Raw genomic sequence first — 21001 nt, 5'->3', positions numbered from 1 at the left:
CTATCTGATGATGAGCTAAAAGAGTCATTACAGGACGCCAAGCCTACAGAATCATTCTACAGACGTTCCAACAATAACAACTACAACAGCCTTTCCACACACACTATTACACGGTGAAGAAACCGACAAATGTTTAGCTACACCTACCAAAAAGAAATGAGAAAATACATAATTATAGTGGAATAAAACTAGGTACATTACTATTGGCAATACAGGAATTATAAAGGAATGTTATTAACAACTTTATGCCAATAAATTAGAAAACTTAGAAAATCTGAATTCACCTAGAAAAAGTAAACAGGCCAGGCGTGGTGGCTCACGCCTGTAATCCCAGCACTTTGGGAGGCCGAGGAGGGTGGATCACCTGAGGTCAGGAGTTTGAGACCAGCCTGACCAACATGGTGAAACCCCATTTCTACTAAAAATACAAAATTAGCTGGGAGTGGTGGCACATGCCTGTAATCCCAGCTACTTGGGAGGCTGAGGCAGGAGAATCGCTTGAACCCAGGAGGTAGAGGTTGCAGTGAGCTGAGATCGTGTCATTGCACACCAGCCTGGGCAACAAGAGTGAAACTCCATCTCAACAAAAAAAAAAAAAAAAGAAAAGAAAAGAAAAAGTAAACACATTGAATTAGGAATTTAAAATCTTCCCCAAAAGAATAATCCAAGCCCAGACAGTTTCTCTAATGAATCCTATCAAATATTTAAAGAAAATAATGCCAATTCTTCACAAACTCATTCAGAACGCAGAAGGAACACTCTCCAACTCATTCTTTAAACCCACTAGCTCTTTGCTGTCAAAGACAGAAAATATCATCATAAGAAAACTACAGGCCGGGCATGGTAGCTCATGCCTGTAATCCAAGCACTTTGGCAGGCCGAGGCAGGCAGATCACTTGAGGTCAGGAGTTCGAGACCAGCCTGGCCAAGATGGTGAAACCCTGTCTCTACTAGAAATACAAAAAATTAGCCAGATGTGGTGGCTGGTGCCCGTAGTCCCAGCTTCTCAGGAGGGTGAGGCACGAGAATCACTTGAGTCTGGGAGGCAGAGGTTGCAGTGAGCCAATATCGTGCCACTGCACTCCAGCCTGGGCTCTGACAGAGTGAGACTGTCTCTAAATACATCAACCTCACAATCAACCTCAACAGAGGCAGAAAAAAAGCATTTGACAAAATCTAACACCTATTCACAACAAAAACTCTTAGCAAACTAGGAACAGATAAAAAATTACTCAAACTGATAAAAAGTATCTACAAAAAACCTCACAGCCAACACCATACTTAATTGTGAAGGACTAAATGCTCTCCACATATGATAAAAAGTTTTTCATACTTTTACCACTTCTATTTAACATTGTACTTGATCTTCTAGCTAATACAATAAAGCAAAATGGCATTCATAAATTGTTCAACTGCAGATATGATTCTACATGTAGAAAACCCCAAGAAATCCACAATAAAACAAGAATAAAGAGAAGCAGTGTTAGAGATACAAGATAGATATATAAAAATCAATGGTATTTCTGTGCACTATTAACAAAACAATCAAAAAATAAAATTTAAAAGCAATTCCATTCACAACAGAAATAAAAGTAACAAAATAAGGATAAATTTAACAAAAGAAGTTCAAGACTTCTACACTGAAAATTACAAAACATTGATGATAAAAATGGCAAAGATAGTTAAAAAAGATAAAATGAATAATAGGGTAATTTAATATGTGGATTTAAAATTGTCAATTAAATATAGTAGTTTATCAAAATAATTCTACATTATGCCAAAGCAAGGTTCATTCAAGAAAAATACAATTCAGTGTTAGAAAAAGTATAAGCATCAATTGGTGCTAAAAGGTACTTGGTAAAATACTGTTTTGCTTCTAATTAAGAAACAGTAAAGTAAAACAATTTGAATATAATAAAATATTTTTCAAAAGTAGATATTCTAAACAGCAGAACACTAAAGCTCATTCAACTAAATGAAATAGATGGGGGGAGGATGCTATCACTAGTATAACTCTGCCTTAGAGGTAGATAATGTGATAAATCATTGGAAAAGAAGAAATGCAATTATTGCTTTGGGCAGATATCAAGTATAAACAGATAACCCAAACACTACTAAAAAGCTACTAGACTTAAAGTAAAAAATTTATAAGGTCCCAAGATATAAAACAAATATCCAAATATGAAACATTTAGCAAAAAAAAAAACCTAAAAAAAGAGTGGAAAATAAAATTTTATTAAAAATAACAAAAATGGTAACATATATAGGAAAAAAAATTGACCAGAAAAGTCCAGAACCTAAAGTAAGTAAATTATGAAATCTCATTGAAAGACAGAAAACAACCCAAACAATAGCCAGGGCGCAGTGATCCCAGCACTTTGGGAAGCTGAGGTAGGCAGACTGCTTGAGCCCAGGAGTTTGAGAACAGCCTGAGCAACATGGCAAAACCTCATCTCTATGAAAAATACAAAAATTAGCCAGGTGTGGTGGTGCACGCCTGTAGTCCCAGCTACTTGGGAGGCTGAGGTTGGAGGATCACTTGAGCCAGGGAGGACTAGGCTGCAGTGAGCTGTGATCGTGCCACTGTACTCAACCTGGGTGACCCTGTCTCAAAAAAACAAAAAAAAAACAACAAAAAAAACCCAAACAAATAAAAAAGACACCTCATGTAACTGTGGAAAGACATACTATCACAATAATGCCAATGGTTCTAAAATCAGCAAATAAATACAAGAAAGTCTGATAAGAATCCCAAAAGAATTTTTCTAGAATTGGAAAACTATAAATCTTAAAGCTTACATGGAAAATTAAATGAGGAAAATAACTAAGAAATGTATGAAAATGTATAATACTGGGGAAAGCTGCCTAGCAGATAGCGGAAGCATTTTTAAAGTAGGTTCCTATTTTCCAAGAAGGAGAAAATTTGATAATATTCATATCTGGCATTGGTACAAATTAATTAAATACTGATAAAATATTATATCCATAAATGATGGCCAGTATGTTTATAAAACAGAACATACACTCAAACTCAATAAACTGAGTATATATTTTAATTGAATACATAATATTAATAATAAAAATAACAACTATAAGAACTTTACACAAAGAATCTTTTTTCCATAATCCTCATAACAGCCCCAAACAGCTCTACCTCTATGTTAAAGATAAAAAACTTGGGAGAATGTTAAAGAACTTGCTCAAGGTCACATTTCTAATTCGTGACAAAGTAAGTATTTAAACAAGACAGAAGTAGGTTCAAATGAAAACAGCATGTAATCATTAAAAATAAATTCTATAAGCTAAAAAAAAGAGAATTTTACCTACATCTACATGTTAGTCCATGTCCTCCTTAAACTGAACTATGAAATTATGTCAGTAGCCCAGTGACACAGTGAGTTGAATAAAAGGAAAAAGTATAGTGACATGGTTTAAATTATGCATTTCCTTTTTTTAAAAGTTGCTACTGTCTCCATCATATGGTGCTAACTTGTATTTTTTTTGTAAAACCCTGATATTATTAATAAAAAATAAGACTTCACCATTCAGAAGCCAAATTACAAGTATTTACTATTTTAGTAAATATTCAAGGGGGAAAATATGAAAGATAAAAAAATTAAGGGTAGGGTGACCATATGATTTATCTTCCTTCCAACTCATGACACTTTTGTGAATGAAAGAGGGCACTAATAGTAAATACAATGGTACAAACGGTGTGAACTAGGACTGTCCCAGGCAAACACAGACATATGGTCACCCTAGTTAAGAAAAACAATTTACCAAATGATTATTTGGTATGATAATAATAGCAAACATTTTTTGAATACTATGTTAGCATGAACTCCATGATACAAGACTATGTCTTATTCACTGTCCCTAGATGAGTGCTTTGTGCATAGTAGGGACTCAATAAATAATTGTTGAAAGAATAGTTTGCCTTAAAAAAAAGTGTTCCTGTGCCTATACAATATAGCTTAATAATAGCTTAATTGTTTAAATGTTATTATGACCTTATGTTTGTGAATAAGTAATAAGCATTAATTCATGCATATAAACACTAAGAAAAATGACAAAAATTAACAAATTCATATCTATGTATTAAAGATAAGTGACAGAATAGTGCAATTAAGGTACAGCACTAAATGAGTAATAATGGCATACTGTATACTTCTAATTTAGAGCCTAATAATAAAAACAACATTTAAACCTACGAAAGAGTTATTTGTTTTAAAATGCTCTCCTATCCTTACCATGATATTTAACCAACATCAAAGGAAGACAAATCTGCTTTCATTTCTTACCTGCACAGCCGAAAGCCAAATGGTATCTGGAAGAGGGGCTGAATTTAACACAGCACACATTAGCCTTTGCCTCAATGCTTGCCACTGAGTTGTCTAGATTGGTAGACCACAGCTTCACTAAGGGCAAAGGACAATAAAAAACAAAAAGAGAAACAAATAATACATTAGTAAATGCTTCTGTAACTTGGGAAAGTTGGCTTATTGCTCCAGAAATCTTTTTGTGCCACTCTAAAACATTTGGTTTACTAGGACTAAAAGTGTTAAAGCTGAATGTATTTGTCTGTTCTCGCACTGCTAATAAAAAGACACCTGAAACTGGGTAATTTATTAAAAAAAAAAAAGAGGTTTAATTGACTCACAGTTCCACATGGCTGAGGAGGACTCACAACAATGGCAGAAGGTGAATGAGGAGCAAAGTCATGTCTTACCTGGGGGCAGGCAAGAGAGCACGTGCAGGGGAACTCCCATTTATAAAACCATCAGATCTCATGAGACTTATTCATTACCACGAGAAAAGTATGGGGGAAACCACCTGCTATGATTCAATTATCTCCACCTGGCCCCATCCTTGACACATGGGGATTATTACAATTCAAGGTGAGATCTGGGTGGGGACACAGCCAAACCATATCACTGAATGACTGAATAACAGAATAACATTAAAACCAAGAGAGCTTAGTTTCAATGTCAAAAATCAATATAGATAAAAAGGTGAGGCACAGTGGCTCATGACTGTAATCACAGCACTTTGGGAGGCTGAGGCAGCAGATCACTTGAGCTCAGGAGTTAAGAGACCAGCGTGGGCAACATGGTGAAACCCTGTCTCTACCAAAAATACAAAAGTTAGCTGGGCATGGTGGTGCAGGCCTGTAGTCCTGGCTACTCAGGAAGCTGAGGTGGAATAATCACTTGAGTCCAGGAGGCAGAGGTTGCAGTGAGCTGAGATCATGCCACCAAAAAAAAAAAAAAAAAAAATGAAATGAAATAAAATAAAAAAAGAAAAATCAATAAAAAGGAAAAATCAATATAGATAAATGATAAATTTACATATATATTATTCTTTTATTATTATTGTTATTTTTGAGACAGGGTCTCCTCACTCTGTCATTCAGGCTGGAGTGCAGTGGCACAACCATGCCTCACTTCAGGCAGCCTCTACCTCCTAGGCTCAGGTGATTCTCCCCACTCAGCCTCCCGGGTAGCTAGGTGTGTGTCACCAGGCCTGGCTACCTGTTTTCTATTTTTTTTGTAAAGACAGGGTTTCATCACGTTGCTGAGATTGGTCTCAAACTCCTGGGCTCAAGCAATCTGCCCACCTCAGCCTCACAAAATATTGAGATTACAGATGTGAGCCACTGGGCCCAGCCAATTATTCTTTAAATGTGTGTGCATATGACTGTATACTGATATACATCATAAATATGAAAATGTACACAAACATCTTTAAAGCACTTGGAAACTGTTCTTATTTTATCTTTCAATTAAGAATTTCATGATTTTAAATTTTTATGTAGTAATTCAGTTATACAACTTAAATATGTCTAAAGTAATATATTCTAGAATTATTTAAATTTCAAAATTTTGGTTTTGTATTTGAATAAGTAGTCTAATCCAGTGATATATATTAAAATTTGTAATGATTAGGGAGAGCAAAGCTGACTAAGCAAAATAGGTCTGATTTGAAAGCAGAAGCAGAAAATGAGTTGCCATTTTACAAAGGTACCAGAGCAACTATCATATCATTTTTCAACAATAAAAACAGTAAGACAGGATACACCCATAAAATAGATTTTCAGTATATAAGTTGTCATCCTGGATGCACATTAGAATAAATAAATGAACATTAACAACAACAACAAAATCTTCCCATCCATCTTTCAATCTGTGCCAGTGTCCCATCCAGGACATTACCCAGAGAGGGTCCAGGTACTGATGTTTTTTAAAAAAGCTCTCCAAGTGATTCTAACATGCATTTGGGGTTGGAAACCAGTACTGGGAATGGAAGCATAGTAAAAAATCTTAGAATATTTTTAGAAATACTGATACAGTAACCTGTAGACAGCAGTGAATAAAATAAGTAAAACTGGTTCCAATAAATACCACTTCTATGAAATGGGATTACATAAGAATTTATGTGAAATCTCCAAGTAGAAATTAATCATTATCAAAAAATATTGCTAATTTACAATCTGATAAATTTATTAGCCTTCCCACAGTAAACTAAGACGCTCAATATTAAAATAAGAATCATTATTATTAGTAGTAGTATTTTTTGAGACTAGGTCTCAAACTCTGCCACCCATCCTGGAGTGCACTGGTATGATCATAGCTCAACTGCAGCCTTGGACTCCTGAATTCAAGTGATCCTCCCATGTCAGCCTCCTGAGTAACTGGGACTACAGGTGCACACCACCACGCCTGGCTAATATATATTTTTTTAAAGCAGAGATGGAGTAAGATTTTTAAATAGCAATATTTGATTTGTTCCATGTTATTCTCCAATAAGCATGATGTACTATTTCAATCAAAACGCAATCATTTGGTCAATCACGACATACAATTCTAAGATGAGATGGCTACCTGGAATTAAAAGTCAACATGCCGAACATAGCACTTAAAGATTAGATTATTAAGTGGACTTTGACTGGATTATACTCTAACAGCCAAGGCCCAAAGGTAATTCACAATAGATAAGTATGGAGCACTTACTGTGCCCATAACCCCACTTATAATCACTAAAAACCTTTACAAACAAGCATTATGTATCATTGTTTAACGTTAATTAAATATAAGTGAGAAAAAAACAGTACTGACAGAATGATAGTTAAGTTAGAAGTGTGGCAGGTCTTTTCTAATTTCATGGTAATTTTCTCAATGCAGTAATCATTAATATTATTTAAATAAGTCACAACATTAACCACCATGATTATAATTTTCAATATATAAGATATTAGAATTCAATATAACTGTCTGAGCTACAAGGGTAACTAAGATTAAAAATAAAGATACACTAAATGAATATAGCATGGAAAAGCGGTATAGAGATTACAACAATTTCAGTGGTTATTAAACAAAACAGGTGTTAATTGTGTTCCCAAAAAAGACATGTTTCAGTCCTAACCCCAGGTACTTGTGAACATCACCTTATTTGGAAATAGGGTATTTGCAGATGTAACAAAGTTAAAATTACGTCAGACTAGATTAGGATGGGTCCTAAATCCATTGACTGGTGTCTTCATAAGGAGAGAGAGATTTAGAGACAAAGGCACAGTGAGAAGAAGGCCATGTGTGAAGAGAGCCAAGACCAGAATGATACAGCTACAAGTCAATAAATAATAAGAATGACCGTCAATAACCAGAAATTAGGAAGGAGAGAAGAAATAATTTTTACCCAGAGCCTTCACAGAGAGTGTGGCCTTGCCAACAATCTAATTTTGGGCTTCTGGTCTCCAGTACTATGAGAGAATAAATTTCTGTTGTCTTAAGCCAGCCTGTTTGTGGTATGCTTTCTTATGGTAGCCCTAAAACACTAATACAACAAATATAATGAAATAATATTGAAATCTATTTAATATCCTAAGATGGCATCACGGATCAAAAGACAAAATAGTATAATTTTTTGGAGGAAGCGTAGAAGAAATCAAGTATGAGAAGAAACTAAGCCAAATATAAATGAGGCGATCCTCAAAATAAGGAGACAGTATACAAATTAATAAGAACACCTTTACTGTTACTTTTTCCTTGCAAGGATGGTAGTAAGAATTTCATTTAACTTCCAAAATTTAAATTTCAGAATTTATTGATGAAAATTCCCTTTGAAAGGAAAAGTAAATTTAAAAGAAAATATCATCTTCTAGGTGAAGAGCTAAAGCAATTAAATCAAATAAAATACACTGTATTTATTTACATATGGCCTCCTTTGGCTCTCAGTAAATAATCAAAAGAGTAACCATTAGGAAAATCATACCATAATTAGGAGGTTAAAATAAAGAAACATACTCTATCTAGTTGGCCATAAATTTGTTACTTAACACTAAGTGTTCTATACAAGTTTTATTTCTTTAACGTTAATGTGTAAAGTGTCTTTTAAGTGTCACCTAATTTTTCAGTTCGATTTTGAAATACTGAATCTTAAAAAATCCAACTACACTACAGAATAAAGTCTATCATCTAATAATCTGTAAGATTTGAGTGAATCATTCCCCAAAGTAGTTTGCTAAAATTGTTTCCAAAAAAGAGAACAACATATTGCTTATCTATAATAACATCAGATTCAGTTCCAGTGTGCAAGGTTTATGTTTCTGAGTTTCTCTGACAGGGCCTACTGCACGTCTATTTGCACCAAAGTATCCTAAGAAAGAATTCATTACCAAAGAAAGAGAAAACAGGGACAGAAGTTTGACACAGTAAAACAGCCCAATGCTTTAATAAGGATGTGCAAATATGAGTAAGTTTCATATGGAATTCTTCCAGACTCACTTCTAAACTACTGTCCAGGTCCTACAGAAAACAGAAAGTTATCCATATGAGTAAAAAGGGATAGTGCTATTTCAACAAAAACTACCATAAAACTGAGGGGCAATGTGTATTGTTTTATACCTCTATAAAAAGTATGAAGGATTAAATACAAAGATGTAAACTTTAATACTGTTTACCAAATATAAATAAGCTTGACTCTTAAAAACTTTAAGGGAAACAACAGACCTTGTATTAGTAGCTAGACATTGTCATACAGCAAACTGCCCTAAAGCTTAGCTACTTAAAACAGCAAACATTTACTATCTCACACAGTTTTGGAGGTCAAGAATCTCAGAGCAGGTAAGCTGGGTAGTTGTGGCTCAGTCTCAACACACTGCAGTTGAGCTGTCCCTCCTAGGACTCTAGACTATTAAACTACCACTTCCAAGCTCACTCAACATGACTTTTGGCATAAGGCTTCAGTTTCCCACCATGTGGGCTTGTGACAATGCAGATGTTTCTCCCAAACCAAGCGACTGCGAAGAGAGAAAATGATGAAGATAGAGGCTACAGTGTCTTTTATAACCTAATTTTAGAAGAGACATCTACTGGTCACATAAATGAAGCCTGGAACAAGGTAGGTGAAGGGGAACTACACAAGCATAAGAACACTAGCAGGCAGAGATCCCTGGAGGCCATGATGGATGCTGATCAACATAAGTCTTTAACATTTCATTTAAATTCAGGAGAGAATATACTTAGTAAAGCTTTAACTTATAGGAAAGGTAATTGCCTCTAAAGTTATAAATTATAATAACTGTTATCATAATGCTATTTATTAAGTTATTTAATCTGCTGATGAAAAAGTGGAAGCATTACAATCAGCATGAGTTTCACTAACTGATTTCTAAAATCTACCAAGACTTCACAGTTGTCACTTGTGCATTAACTTATGCAACTAAGAAAATTTGGAATGAAGGGCCAGGTGCAGTGGCTCATGCCCGTAATCCCAGCACCCTGGGAGGCCGAGGTGGGTGGATCACTTAAGATCAGGAGTTGGAGACCAGCCTGACCAACACGGTGAAACCCCATCTCTATTAAAAAAAATACAAAATTAGCCAGCTGTCGGGGCGAGGGTGGGGGGAACATGCCTGTAACCCCAGCTACTTGGGAGGCTGAGGCAGGAGAACTGCTTGAACCCGGATGGTGGAGGCTGCAGTGAGCTGAGATCATGCCATTGCACTCCAGCCTGGGCAACAAGAGCAAAACTCTGTCTCAAAATAATAATAATATTAAGGAAATCTGGAATGAAGAAGAACCTGTAACTTCTGCTATCATACAGTCTAAATTCTTCAAACTCACATTTAAAGAAAAATACCTTTAAAGAATGTGTTTAATTCAAAGGCAAGATTATTCATTGCAAACAATTCTCAGGTTACATATTTAAAAAGGAAAATATATTTCTCCAAAAGAACCTTTAAAATGACTCACAAAATTCCTTTCTGATTAGCTGCTACATAAGGATGGTTCTTTAACATGTAATTACGTGCATATATACTTGGAACTAAATTATTTTTAAAATATACAGCATATGTAGGAAAAATATTCATATGAACTCAGTTTTTATTTAAGCAATGAAAAAAATAGCTGTTTAAAAAAATTCCTCAGTTAAACATTTACTAAATACAAAATATACAAAATAAGCAAAATATATTTGTATAAAATAAGTGATTTAAAATATTCTCTAACTATAAAGTTATCACAAAGGCAGCATTTTATATGATCGCCAAACAGACAAGAGTAATAAATACATTTAAGTAACACTAAATAATACTCTTAAGATGGGCTTAAAAGCATTTGAGACTTTTACTGCCAAGCTAAGAGAGTAAGCCAATCTCTCTCACTTTGAGTTTACTCTGGACAATATCCAAAAAACAAAAGCAACTATATGAGGAAACTGAAAAAGTAAACAAAAACAGTCATTTCCAGGAGAGAATTCTAAACTTAAATGAAATTCGGGATGAAGAGTACCATTTTTCCCCCTCTCTTCTCCCTTGGCAAGCTGAAGTCAGCACCTCAAGCAACAAACACTAAGTAAAATTGTTGTGTTTATTAATGGCTTCAGCAAACCAGGGGATTGGGAGTAATTTTTTTCCTTTTTACTCTTTTTCTCCTCCAACTTTTCCCCATGGGTGGGCTTCAGTCACAGAGCTACAGCAGTATGAGAAGCTAATACTCAGAGTAAAACTCTGTGTATATAAAAAGGAGCATCTGTGATATAACGAATATGAAAAAGGCGAATCCCCATTATATTTTTCTTATTTCTTCTCTTGCTTCTTTGCCCTTGTGGCAGGCCCTACTAACAGAATTCAGCAGTAAAGTGGGCACTAAAGTCTCCTAAAATGAAACAACCCAACCTTTTTGACAAAGTATCAGTAAAAGGGGCCCTGGGAGATAAAGAGTCGGGGAGAAACCTGGAAAGAAAGTAACGGAGAAGGAGATTCTACAGTTCTGTGCATTCACTGGCACAGTCACTTCTGAGCTGTGTATGTGCAAGACGGACACAAAGCAGAGCAGCAAATGCTTTGTGCACTGAACTACAGTTGAAAAGATGACCCAAGTCCTAAACTAAGCTCTAACTGGCATGGGCATTAGGCAGACTCAAAGTACCACAGCAAAAGTTCTGAGAACTGAACTGATTGTTTCCTTTGACAAGGCAACAATCACCTAGGGAAAGCAAGACAGAACTTACAGTCTAAATCTAAGCCAACTGATCACTTACTAAGAAATGAAGAAACAAACAAAAAACCAACATTTCCCACACAATTTAAACAGGACCCAACATCTTATAATATAATGTTCAAAATGGCTAAAAGACAACCCCAAAATTATTCAACATACAAAAACCCAAGAAAATGTGAAGAATTTTCAAAGGAAAACACAATTAACAAAGGTCAGTCCTAAGGTTTAGATGTTGGATCCCAAGACATTAAATGAAACAGATTTTAAAGCAACTATTTTAATTATACTCCATGGGGTAAAAATAAACAAACTTAAAATTAATGGAAAGATAGAAGTACTCAGAGAATATATAGAAACTATTTTTTTTTAAAGAATCAAATGAAAATTTTTGCTAAATGGAGATGACAGATGAAGGAATCATGAGCTAGAAGACAGAACAATATAAATTACCCAATCTGAAGAGAAAAAAATATTGACAAGAAAAAGAATACGAGGCCTATGAGACAGAACGAAAGTTTCTAACACATTAACATAATTAAAATCCCAGAGGAGAGGAAAAAGAGATTACTAGCAGTAGTTTGATAAGTATGTGACAAAGTAGTTTTCAGAGGAATATTGACAGGGATAGTGATATTATATATTAACAAATGATTCAGTCCACCAAGACATAACAATCCCAAATATATTTATGCCCTTAACAATAGTTTCAAAATATATCAGGTAAAAACACACTTACACACAAAACAGGTAACTAAACAGAGAAATAAAATCAGACTTTAACATTTCTGTCTCATAATCAATAAAACGAGACCAAACAAAAAAAAAACAGCAAGCATACAGAAAATCAGAAATACAGTAGCAACAACTTTGATCTGACACTTTACAGAACACTCACCAAACAGCATTTATAGTACAGTTTCTTTTCAATGCATTTGAAATATTTATCAAGGTAGTTCATATTCTGGACCATAAAACAAATAACAAATTAAAAAAGTAAACACCATGTAAAATATATCCTTTAACCATAAGAGGATTAAGTTATAAATCAGCAACAGAATGATTTCTGAAAATTTTAAGGAAATTTAAGAATACTTTAAACAATCCATAGATGAACAAGAGAATAACAAGAGAAATCAAACAGAATTTTAAACTGAATGGAAAAGCAAATATACTAGTCACGAAAATAACATAATAGTAAATACTCATGAAAACTTGGTTTCAAATTTGTTTCAAAATTTGCTAAAGTAGTGCTTAATGGGAAATGTATATAACAAAAAATGTTCAGATTAAAAAGACAGAAGTATCAATTAAATGACATAAACTTCAATCTTCAAAAAACTAGAAAGGGGAGGAAATTAAACCCAAAGCAAGAAGAAAAATGGGCAGAAATCGATGAAATTAAAAATAGAAAAATACAGAAAAATCAACAAAACCAAAAGTTGAGCATTTGAAAATATTAAGAACCTAATGCCAAACTGACCTAAATTAATAAACAATAAATAAACCAGAGGACACAAAATACCAATTATCAGGAATAAAAGACAGAACATGACTTCATCACAGCTTCTCAGAGGTAATGAAAAAAACAAAACAAAAAAAAAAACAAAAAAACATGGCTACAAACCCTAGAGATGTGAGTATATTACAAATATAGACAGTCCCCAATTTAAATAGCTCAACTTATGATTTTTTGACTTTACAATGGTGAGAATGCAATGTGCATTCAGTAGGAACCAAACTTCCAATTTTGAATTTTGATATTTCACCAGGCTAGTGATAAGTGGTATGATATTCTTACCTGTATTATTCAACACTGTATTGTAAAAGTCTTTGTGTTAGATTATTTTGCTTAATTGTAGGCCAATGTAAATATTCTGAGCACATTTAAGGTAGGTTAGGCTAAGCTACGATTAGGAGTATTAAATGCATTTTCAATTTATGATGGATTTATTGGGATTGTAATCCCATTGTAAGTGGAGGAGCATTTTATGGACTTTGATGCCCATAAATCTTGTAACAAATAAAATGTATCGATTCCCTGAAAGAAATGAACTGTCAAAAATTTCACTCAAGAAGAAACAGATAAGTTTATTAGTTCGAAATCTACTAAGCAAATTAAATTCTTAGTTAAAACCTTCAAACAAAGAAAACTACACGCCCAGAAAGCTTCACTGACAAATTCTACCAAACATTTAAGAACAAAAGAATAGGCTAGGCGCAGTGGCTCAAGCCTGTAATCCCAGCACTTTGGGAGGCCGAGGCAGGCGGATCACGAGGTCAGGAGATGGAGACCGTCCTGGCTAACACAGGGAAACCCCGTCTCTACTAAAAATACAAAAACAAAAATTAGCCAGGCATGGTGGCGGGTGCCTGTAGTCCCAGCTACTCGGGATGCTGAGGCAGGAGAATGGCATGAACCTGGGAGGCGGAGCTTGCAGTGAGCCGAGATCATGCCACTTCACTCCAGCCTGGGTGACAGAGCAAGACTCCGTCTCAAAAAAAAAAGTATAATAAGAAAAAAAAACACATAGCACATAGAAGAGGAAAATCATTTTATGAGGCCAGCATTACCCTGATATCGAAGTCATGAAAAATTACAAAAACAGAAAAAAAAAACAAAAAACTTCACCCTCTGAAAAAAACAAACAAACAAGCAAACAAAAAAACCTCAAGTCAAATCTAGAAATACAGAAAAAGAATAATACATTCATGTTTATCCTGGGAATGTATGGCTAATTCAAGTTTTGAAAGTCAATGACTATAATTCATAATATTAATAAAGAAAAGAAAAACTACATGATGATACGTGCATAAAAAGTATTTAACAAAATTCAACATCTATCATGATAAAAATTCTCAGCAAACAAGGGAATGGAAAAGAACGTCTTTAACTTGACAGAGGTGCCTACTAAAAGTCTAATTTAGTCAGTATATTAAGTGATGAAAAGCTGCAAGATTTCCCCCTAACATCAGGAACAAAGCAAGAAAGGTTCACTGTTGTCATTCCTATTTACCATTATACTGAAGTCCTTGCCAGTACAAAAAAGCAAGGCGGGAACGGGAAAGAAAGGCATACAGTTGAAAATGAAAAAGTATTAATGTTTCTATTTGCAGATGACGTAATTGGCTATGTAGAAAATCCCAAGGAATCTGAAAAAGTAATCTATACCTACAGTGACTTTAGTAAGTACATTGGCACAATGTTTATATTTTAAATATTAACTGTATTTCTATAAACTAGTAAGAATGAAATTTTTAAAAATGCCATTTTCATTAGCACCAAAAAAAATCTGCAAAACTTGCATGCTGAAAATGACAAAACTATGAGAAAAGAAATCATAAAAGCCCTACATATGGAGAGATAAACCATGTTCATGGACTAGAAGACTCAGTATATTAAGATTTTAATTTTTCCCAAGTTGATCTATAGATTGAATACAATGGCAATCAAAATCTCAGCAGGATTTTATGTAGGTACTAGCAACTTGATTCTAAAATGTATATGAAAAGGCAAAGGAAATAGAAGAGTTAAAAATCATTTTCAAAAACAAGGATGAAGGACCTACTACTTGATTTCAGACTTATTACAAGCTGCAAATCAAGACAACACAGTACAAGTAAAAGAAGAGATAGGGCTGGGCATGGTGGCTCATGCCTGTAATCCCAGCACTTTGGGAGGCCAAGGCGGCAGATCACTAGGTCAAGAGTTCGAGACCAGCCTGACCAATATGGTGAAATGCCATCTCTACTAAAAATACAAAAATCAGCCACGTGTGGTGGCGTGCGCCTGTAATCCCAGCTACACAGGAGGCTGAGGCAGGAGAATCGCTTGAACCCGGGAGGCGGAGGTTGTGGTGAGCCAAGATCATATCATTGCACTCCAGCCTGAGCAGCAGAGCTAGACTACATCTCAAAAAAAAAAAAAAAAAAAGAAAAGAAAAAGACAGATACACATATCAATGTAGAGTCTAAAAACAGGCCCATACACATCGCTTTATCAGAAATGGACAGATCCAACAACCAGAAAATGAGCAAGGAAACAGCTAAACTGAATGGCACCATCAAACAACTGGATATAACTGACATCTACAGATTATTTCTTTCACTAACAGTAGAATACACATTATTCTCAGGCTCATATGGAACTTTTACGAAGACACACCACATTCTGGGGCCATAAAACTTACATCTTAACATGTTAATTTACGAGACTGGAGATCATACATTGTATCTGTTAGATCACAGTGGAATTAAACTAGAAATCAATAACAGAAAAATAGCTGAAAAATTCCCAAATAATTCTAAGTAACACATACATCAAAAAAGGAATCTCAGGGGAAATTTAAAATATTTAGAACTAAGTGAAAATAAAAATACAATTTATCAAAATTTGTGGGATGAATCAAAAGCACTACATAAAAGGAAATTCATAGCACTGAATGCATATATTAGAAGATCTAAAATCAATAATGTAAGCTTCTGCTTTAGAAAACTAGGAAAATAAAAGCAAGTTAAATCTAAAGTAAGCAGAAAAAAAAATAGAGCAAAAATAGATGAATGAAAACAAGAAACCACATGAGAAAAATCAATGAAACAAAAGTTGGTTTGAAAAGATCAGTAACATCAGTAAGGCTCAATTCAATCCTTACCAAAACCTCAAAGAATGTTTTACAGAAAAAAAAAAATTACCTTAAAATTCATATAGAATTTCAAGAGATCCCAAATAACCGAAACAATCTTGAAAAAGAACAAAGATAGAGGACTTAAAATTTCTGATTTCAAAACAGCCTTACAGTGTGGTACTGACATATAAACCAACAGAAGAGCAGAGAAAGACTAAAGATAAACTCTTGCATATATGGTCAAATAATTTTTGACAAGGGTGCCAAACCATTCAATAGGGAAAGGACAGTTTTTTCAACAAGTGATGATGGAAAAATGAAATATCCATAGATAATAAAGGTGGATCGTTAACATCATATTACAAAAATTAACTCAAAATGGATCAAAGACATAAATATAGGAGCTTAAAACTATAAAAAATCTTAAAAAACAAAAATTAAAAAGTTAAAAACTCTTAGAAGAAAACTTACGGGAAAACCTTCATGACACTGGATTTGGCAATGATTTCTTAGATATGACACCAAAGGCACAGACAACACAAGAAAAAATAAACAAACTGACAAACTGGACTTCTTCAAAATGAAAAAAATTTTGTGCATTAAAGAACACTATAAAAAAACTAAAATAAATAAATATATCTATTGTAACATGGTACTCTCACTAATTTAGAAATTCAAGGACAATTTTTCTTTCTTCACTTTCTTGCTCTTTCTTCTCTCTCTTCCCTCTTTTTCTCACCTCCCTTCCTCTCTCTCTCCTTCTCCCTCTCTGCACCACCCCCTTTTCCCTCCTTCTCTTTCTTTTCTGAGACGGGGTCTTGCTCTGTCATCCAAGCTGGAGTACAGTGTGGCACAATCATCACTCACTGTAACCTTGAATTATTGGGCTCAAGAGATCCTCCTGCCCCAGTTTCCCAAGCAGCTGAGACTACCTGTGCGCACCACCACGCCCAGGTAATTTTTAAAATTTTTTGTAGAGACAGGGTCTCATGCAGGCTGGTCTCAAACTTCTGACCTCAAGCCATCCTCCTGCCTCAGCCTCCAAAATTGCTGGGATTACAGGTGTGAGTCACCATGCCTGGCTGACGATTTCTTAAATCAACGAAAAAAGGTATTCCATTCTGTATATAGTAGGAATAAACAACTTGCTACTCTATGGCCCAAAACTTTTTAGGGGCAGTCCACTCTTGTTTGTTTCCCTTTTTACAGAATAGACTGTGCTCCATTATTTCATTTCTTTTATGTATTAAAAGGCCAAAGGGAAAGGCATAACATGATGCGAAATAAAGCTTCCAATGCTAGAGCTATCCTTGCCTATCAAAACAATACTGAAAGTTATAAGCAGAAAAGAAGAAAAAGGCAAAGAAATTAAGGGTAGTAATGCTAAGATAAAATAAATCTGTTAACATAGCTTTATACACTTAATGGTGAGAAGAACCAGACCAAAACAGCACATTAAGGAAAAACAGAAAACAGTGAATAGTAAAGATGGATATACAAGAAACAGAAAAAAAGGTCAATTAAATTGGCAAAAAGTGATGTAGAATTTTGCCTTGATATATGATGAACTTCGTTAAGAGATTTTAGTATACAATAGAAATTAAATAAAATACAACACAGCACATAGAGATTTCTAAATATTTCCAGGAAAAAAAGGTTATTTGGTGGTATATCTATCTAAAGGACTTGGTTATAAGATAGCAGCAATTTCTAAATGTCTCCATGTGGAATGAATCTAAAAACATCATTAGAATAAGGATGCAGTACATTCATTTTTCATTCACTCAAGAAGAGAAATCAATTTCTCTGCTTGGATTTTTTTCTTTTTTTCTTTTTTATTTTTTTTTTGAGACAGAGTCTCGCTCTGTCATCCAGGCTGTAGTGCAATGGCGAGACCTGGAATCACTACAACCTCTGCCTCCTGGGTTCAAACAATTCTTGTGCTTCAGCCACCCCCAGTAGCTAGGACCACAGGCCTGCACCACCACACCTGGCTAATTTTTGTATTTTTAGTAGAGATGGGGTTTCACCACATTGGCCAGGCTGTTCTCAAACTTCTGGCCTCAAGTGATCCACCCGCCTCAGTCTCCCAAAGTGCTGGGATTACAAGCATGAGCCACCACGCCCGGCCCCTGCTTGGATTTTTAAAAAAATAATCAGTAGGTTGGGCATGGTGGCTCACACCGGTAATTCCAGCACTTTGGGAGGTCGAGGTGGGTGGATCACTGGAGGTCAGGAGTTCGAGACCAGCCTGGCCAGCATGGTGAAACCCCATCTCTACTAAAAATTTTTTAAAAATTAACTGGGTGAAGCCAGGTGCAGTGGCTCACATCTGTAATCCTAGCACTTTGGGAGGTTGAGGCAGGCAGGTCATGAGGTCAGGAGTTCGAGACCAGCCTGGCCAATATGGTAAAACCCTATCTCTACTAAAAATACAAAAATTAGCCGGACATGGTGGCACGTGCCTGTAGGCCCAGCTACTCAGGAGGCTGAGGCAAAAGAATCGCTTGAACCCGGGAGGCAGAGGTTGCAGTGAGCGGAGATTGCCCCACTGTACTCCAGTCTGGGCAGCAGAGCAAGATTACGTCTCAAAAACAAAATTAGCCGAGTGGCGGTGAACACCTATAATCCCAGCTAAATGGGAGGCGGAGGCAGGAGAATCACTTGAACCCGGGAGGTGGAGGTTGCAGTGAGCCGAGATTGCGCCACTGCACTCCAGCCTGGGCGACACAGCGAAACTCTATCTCAAAAAAAAAAAAAAAAAAAAAAAAAAAGGTGGCTCATGTCTGTAATCCCAGCACTTTCAGAGGCTGAGGCAGCAGGGCAGATCACTTGAGGTCAGTTCGATACCAGTCTGGCTAACATGGTGAAACTCCACCTCTACCAAAAATACAAAAAATTAGCCAGGCATGGTGGTGGGTGGCTGTAATCCCAGCCACTCAGGAGGGTGAGGCAGGAGAATCGCTTGAACCTGGGAGGCGGAGGTTGCAGTGAGCCGAGATCACCCCACTGCACTCCAGCCTGGGCAGCAGAGCGAAATTCCGTCTCAAAAAAAAAAAAAAAAAAAATTAGCCAAGTGTGGTGGTACACACCTATAATCCCAGTTACATGGGAGGCTGAGGCAGGAGAATTGCTTGAATGCAGGAGGTGGAGGTTGCAGTGAGCTGAGACTGCGCCACTGCACTCCAGCCTGGGCGACACAGTGAAACTCTATCTCAAAAAAAAAAAAAAAAAATAGTGGCTCACATCTGTAATCCCAGCACTTTGAGAGGTCGAGGCAGCAGGGCAGATCACTTGAGGTCAGGAGTTTGATACCAGTCTGGCTAACATGTTGAAACCCCATCTCTACCAAAAATATAAAAAATTAGCCAGGCATGGTGGCACGTGGCTGTAATTCCAGCTACTCGGGAGGGTGAGGCAGGAGAATCGCTTGAACCCGGGAGGCAGAGGTTGCACTGAGCCACAATTGTGCCACTGTACTCCAGCCTGGGTGACAGAGTGAGACTCCATCTCAAAAAACAAAAGAAAACAACATGGGGAATAATAATTATCAGTAATCACAAAGGACTGACATGAGTTTGAGTAAATATTTGTATTTCTGCCGATGAAAGGAATTACGGTTAAGAGGGCCAGGGAGAAGGAGGTGCTGAGAAAGAGATTCAAACAGTACCTTTTGCATCATCAGAACCTGAAGCCAAGAGTTTAGGATCCATCAAATTAAAGTCAACACTCCAACACCTCTTCTCATGCTCCTGGAAGCAGAAAGAAGACAGTAGCCTCAGACAGAATACAGATCTCAAAATGAATAAAGCAAGAAAAAAAAAAACTTGATATCAATTTATTGTTACGGGGAGAGGGAAAGACAACAGGCTAGAAAACAAATGAAAAGCAAATAAGATGTTGATATAAAGTACTTCCAAAACTTTTAATATATACATTTACCAAAATTATTGCTTTTAGAAATTTACCTGATACATTCTATAAAGACCAAAGTCTGAAGAAATGCTTTGGAAAAGTATGTGGTACCAAAAGACGGAGACAGGAAAAAAAAGTATTTGGTATTGCATAGGTGTTACACAGGTATAAAAAATACTAAATAGTGACTTCAAATCTGTAATTATAAGGCACATGAAGTTCTAAAAGTTTTAACAAACCAAATATATGATTCATATAACATGTAACTAGTACCCTTATTTACCTGATAGACCTTTGACCTCTGTCCTGTGAATCCATCCCATAAAATAACAGTGCCTTCATAATCACTGCTAGCTAACAGGTTCTTATGGTAACTACTCCAACTGATACAGCTGAAAGAAATACAGTTAAAAGTTACTTTACATAAAAATAAATAACAATGGGATAAAAATAATTTTAATGTGTTCAGAAAGATTTGCACTATTTTAAAATGGTCTCTATCAGTTCACAATCATTATTCTGCCCACAACATACCTGGGAAAAGACATATCAATAATTTTGAAATTTTAAAAATAAAAATTAACAAGTAATGACCCTAACCACCTTTTACTGTGATCGCTAGCTGTTAAGATGGATGTGAGCCTAGAGCTATCACTGGCCATCTTTGATACATGAGGAAACGATGTCTATCAGTGAAGGTGATACTATCCAGAGGGCTCAAGGCATACCATGGCAGAATGACAGACCTGATGAGACTGTTTAACCCCCTGGATCCAGTTGTGCCAAATCATATAAGCCAAATAAACTACAGTGAACTGGGTTTCTGTATTTACGTCCCAAAAGTCTTGACTTGACTAACTATAACTTATGACTAAAATTCCAATTAAAAGCATCTAAAAGTTAGAATCAAACTTTTATCACTTATGGTTTTGGCTATTCTCAAGTACTCCAGAGGTCTACAAC

General features: G+C 35.7%; 1 protein-coding gene across 7 annotated transcripts in view; it reads right to left on the bottom strand.

Moving 5' to 3' along the window:
* COP1 (COP1 E3 ubiquitin ligase) overlaps nt 1-21001 on the bottom strand; it is a 264678-nt gene that overhangs the window by 82412 nt on the left and 161265 nt on the right. For all 7 annotated transcript variants that reach the window (XM_019026975.4, XM_019026981.4, XM_019026996.4 and 4 more), the window contains 3 exons: nt 20322-20430; nt 19794-19875; nt 4302-4418 (listed from right to left, as the gene is read on the bottom strand). In XM_019026975.4, the coding sequence (XP_018882520.3) occupies nt 4302-4418; nt 19794-19875; nt 20322-20430 (308 nt within the window). The remainder of the gene's footprint in view (nt 1-4301; nt 4419-19793; nt 19876-20321; nt 20431-21001) is intronic.

Source organism: Gorilla gorilla, chromosome 1, assembly GCF_029281585.2.
Source record: "Gorilla gorilla gorilla isolate KB3781 chromosome 1, NHGRI_mGorGor1-v2.1_pri, whole genome shotgun sequence".
NCBI classification, from domain to species: Eukaryota; Metazoa; Chordata; class Mammalia; order Primates; family Hominidae; genus Gorilla; species Gorilla gorilla.
The sequence above is the reverse complement of the archived record's forward strand: the minus strand, read 5'-3'. Positions and strand labels throughout refer to the sequence as shown.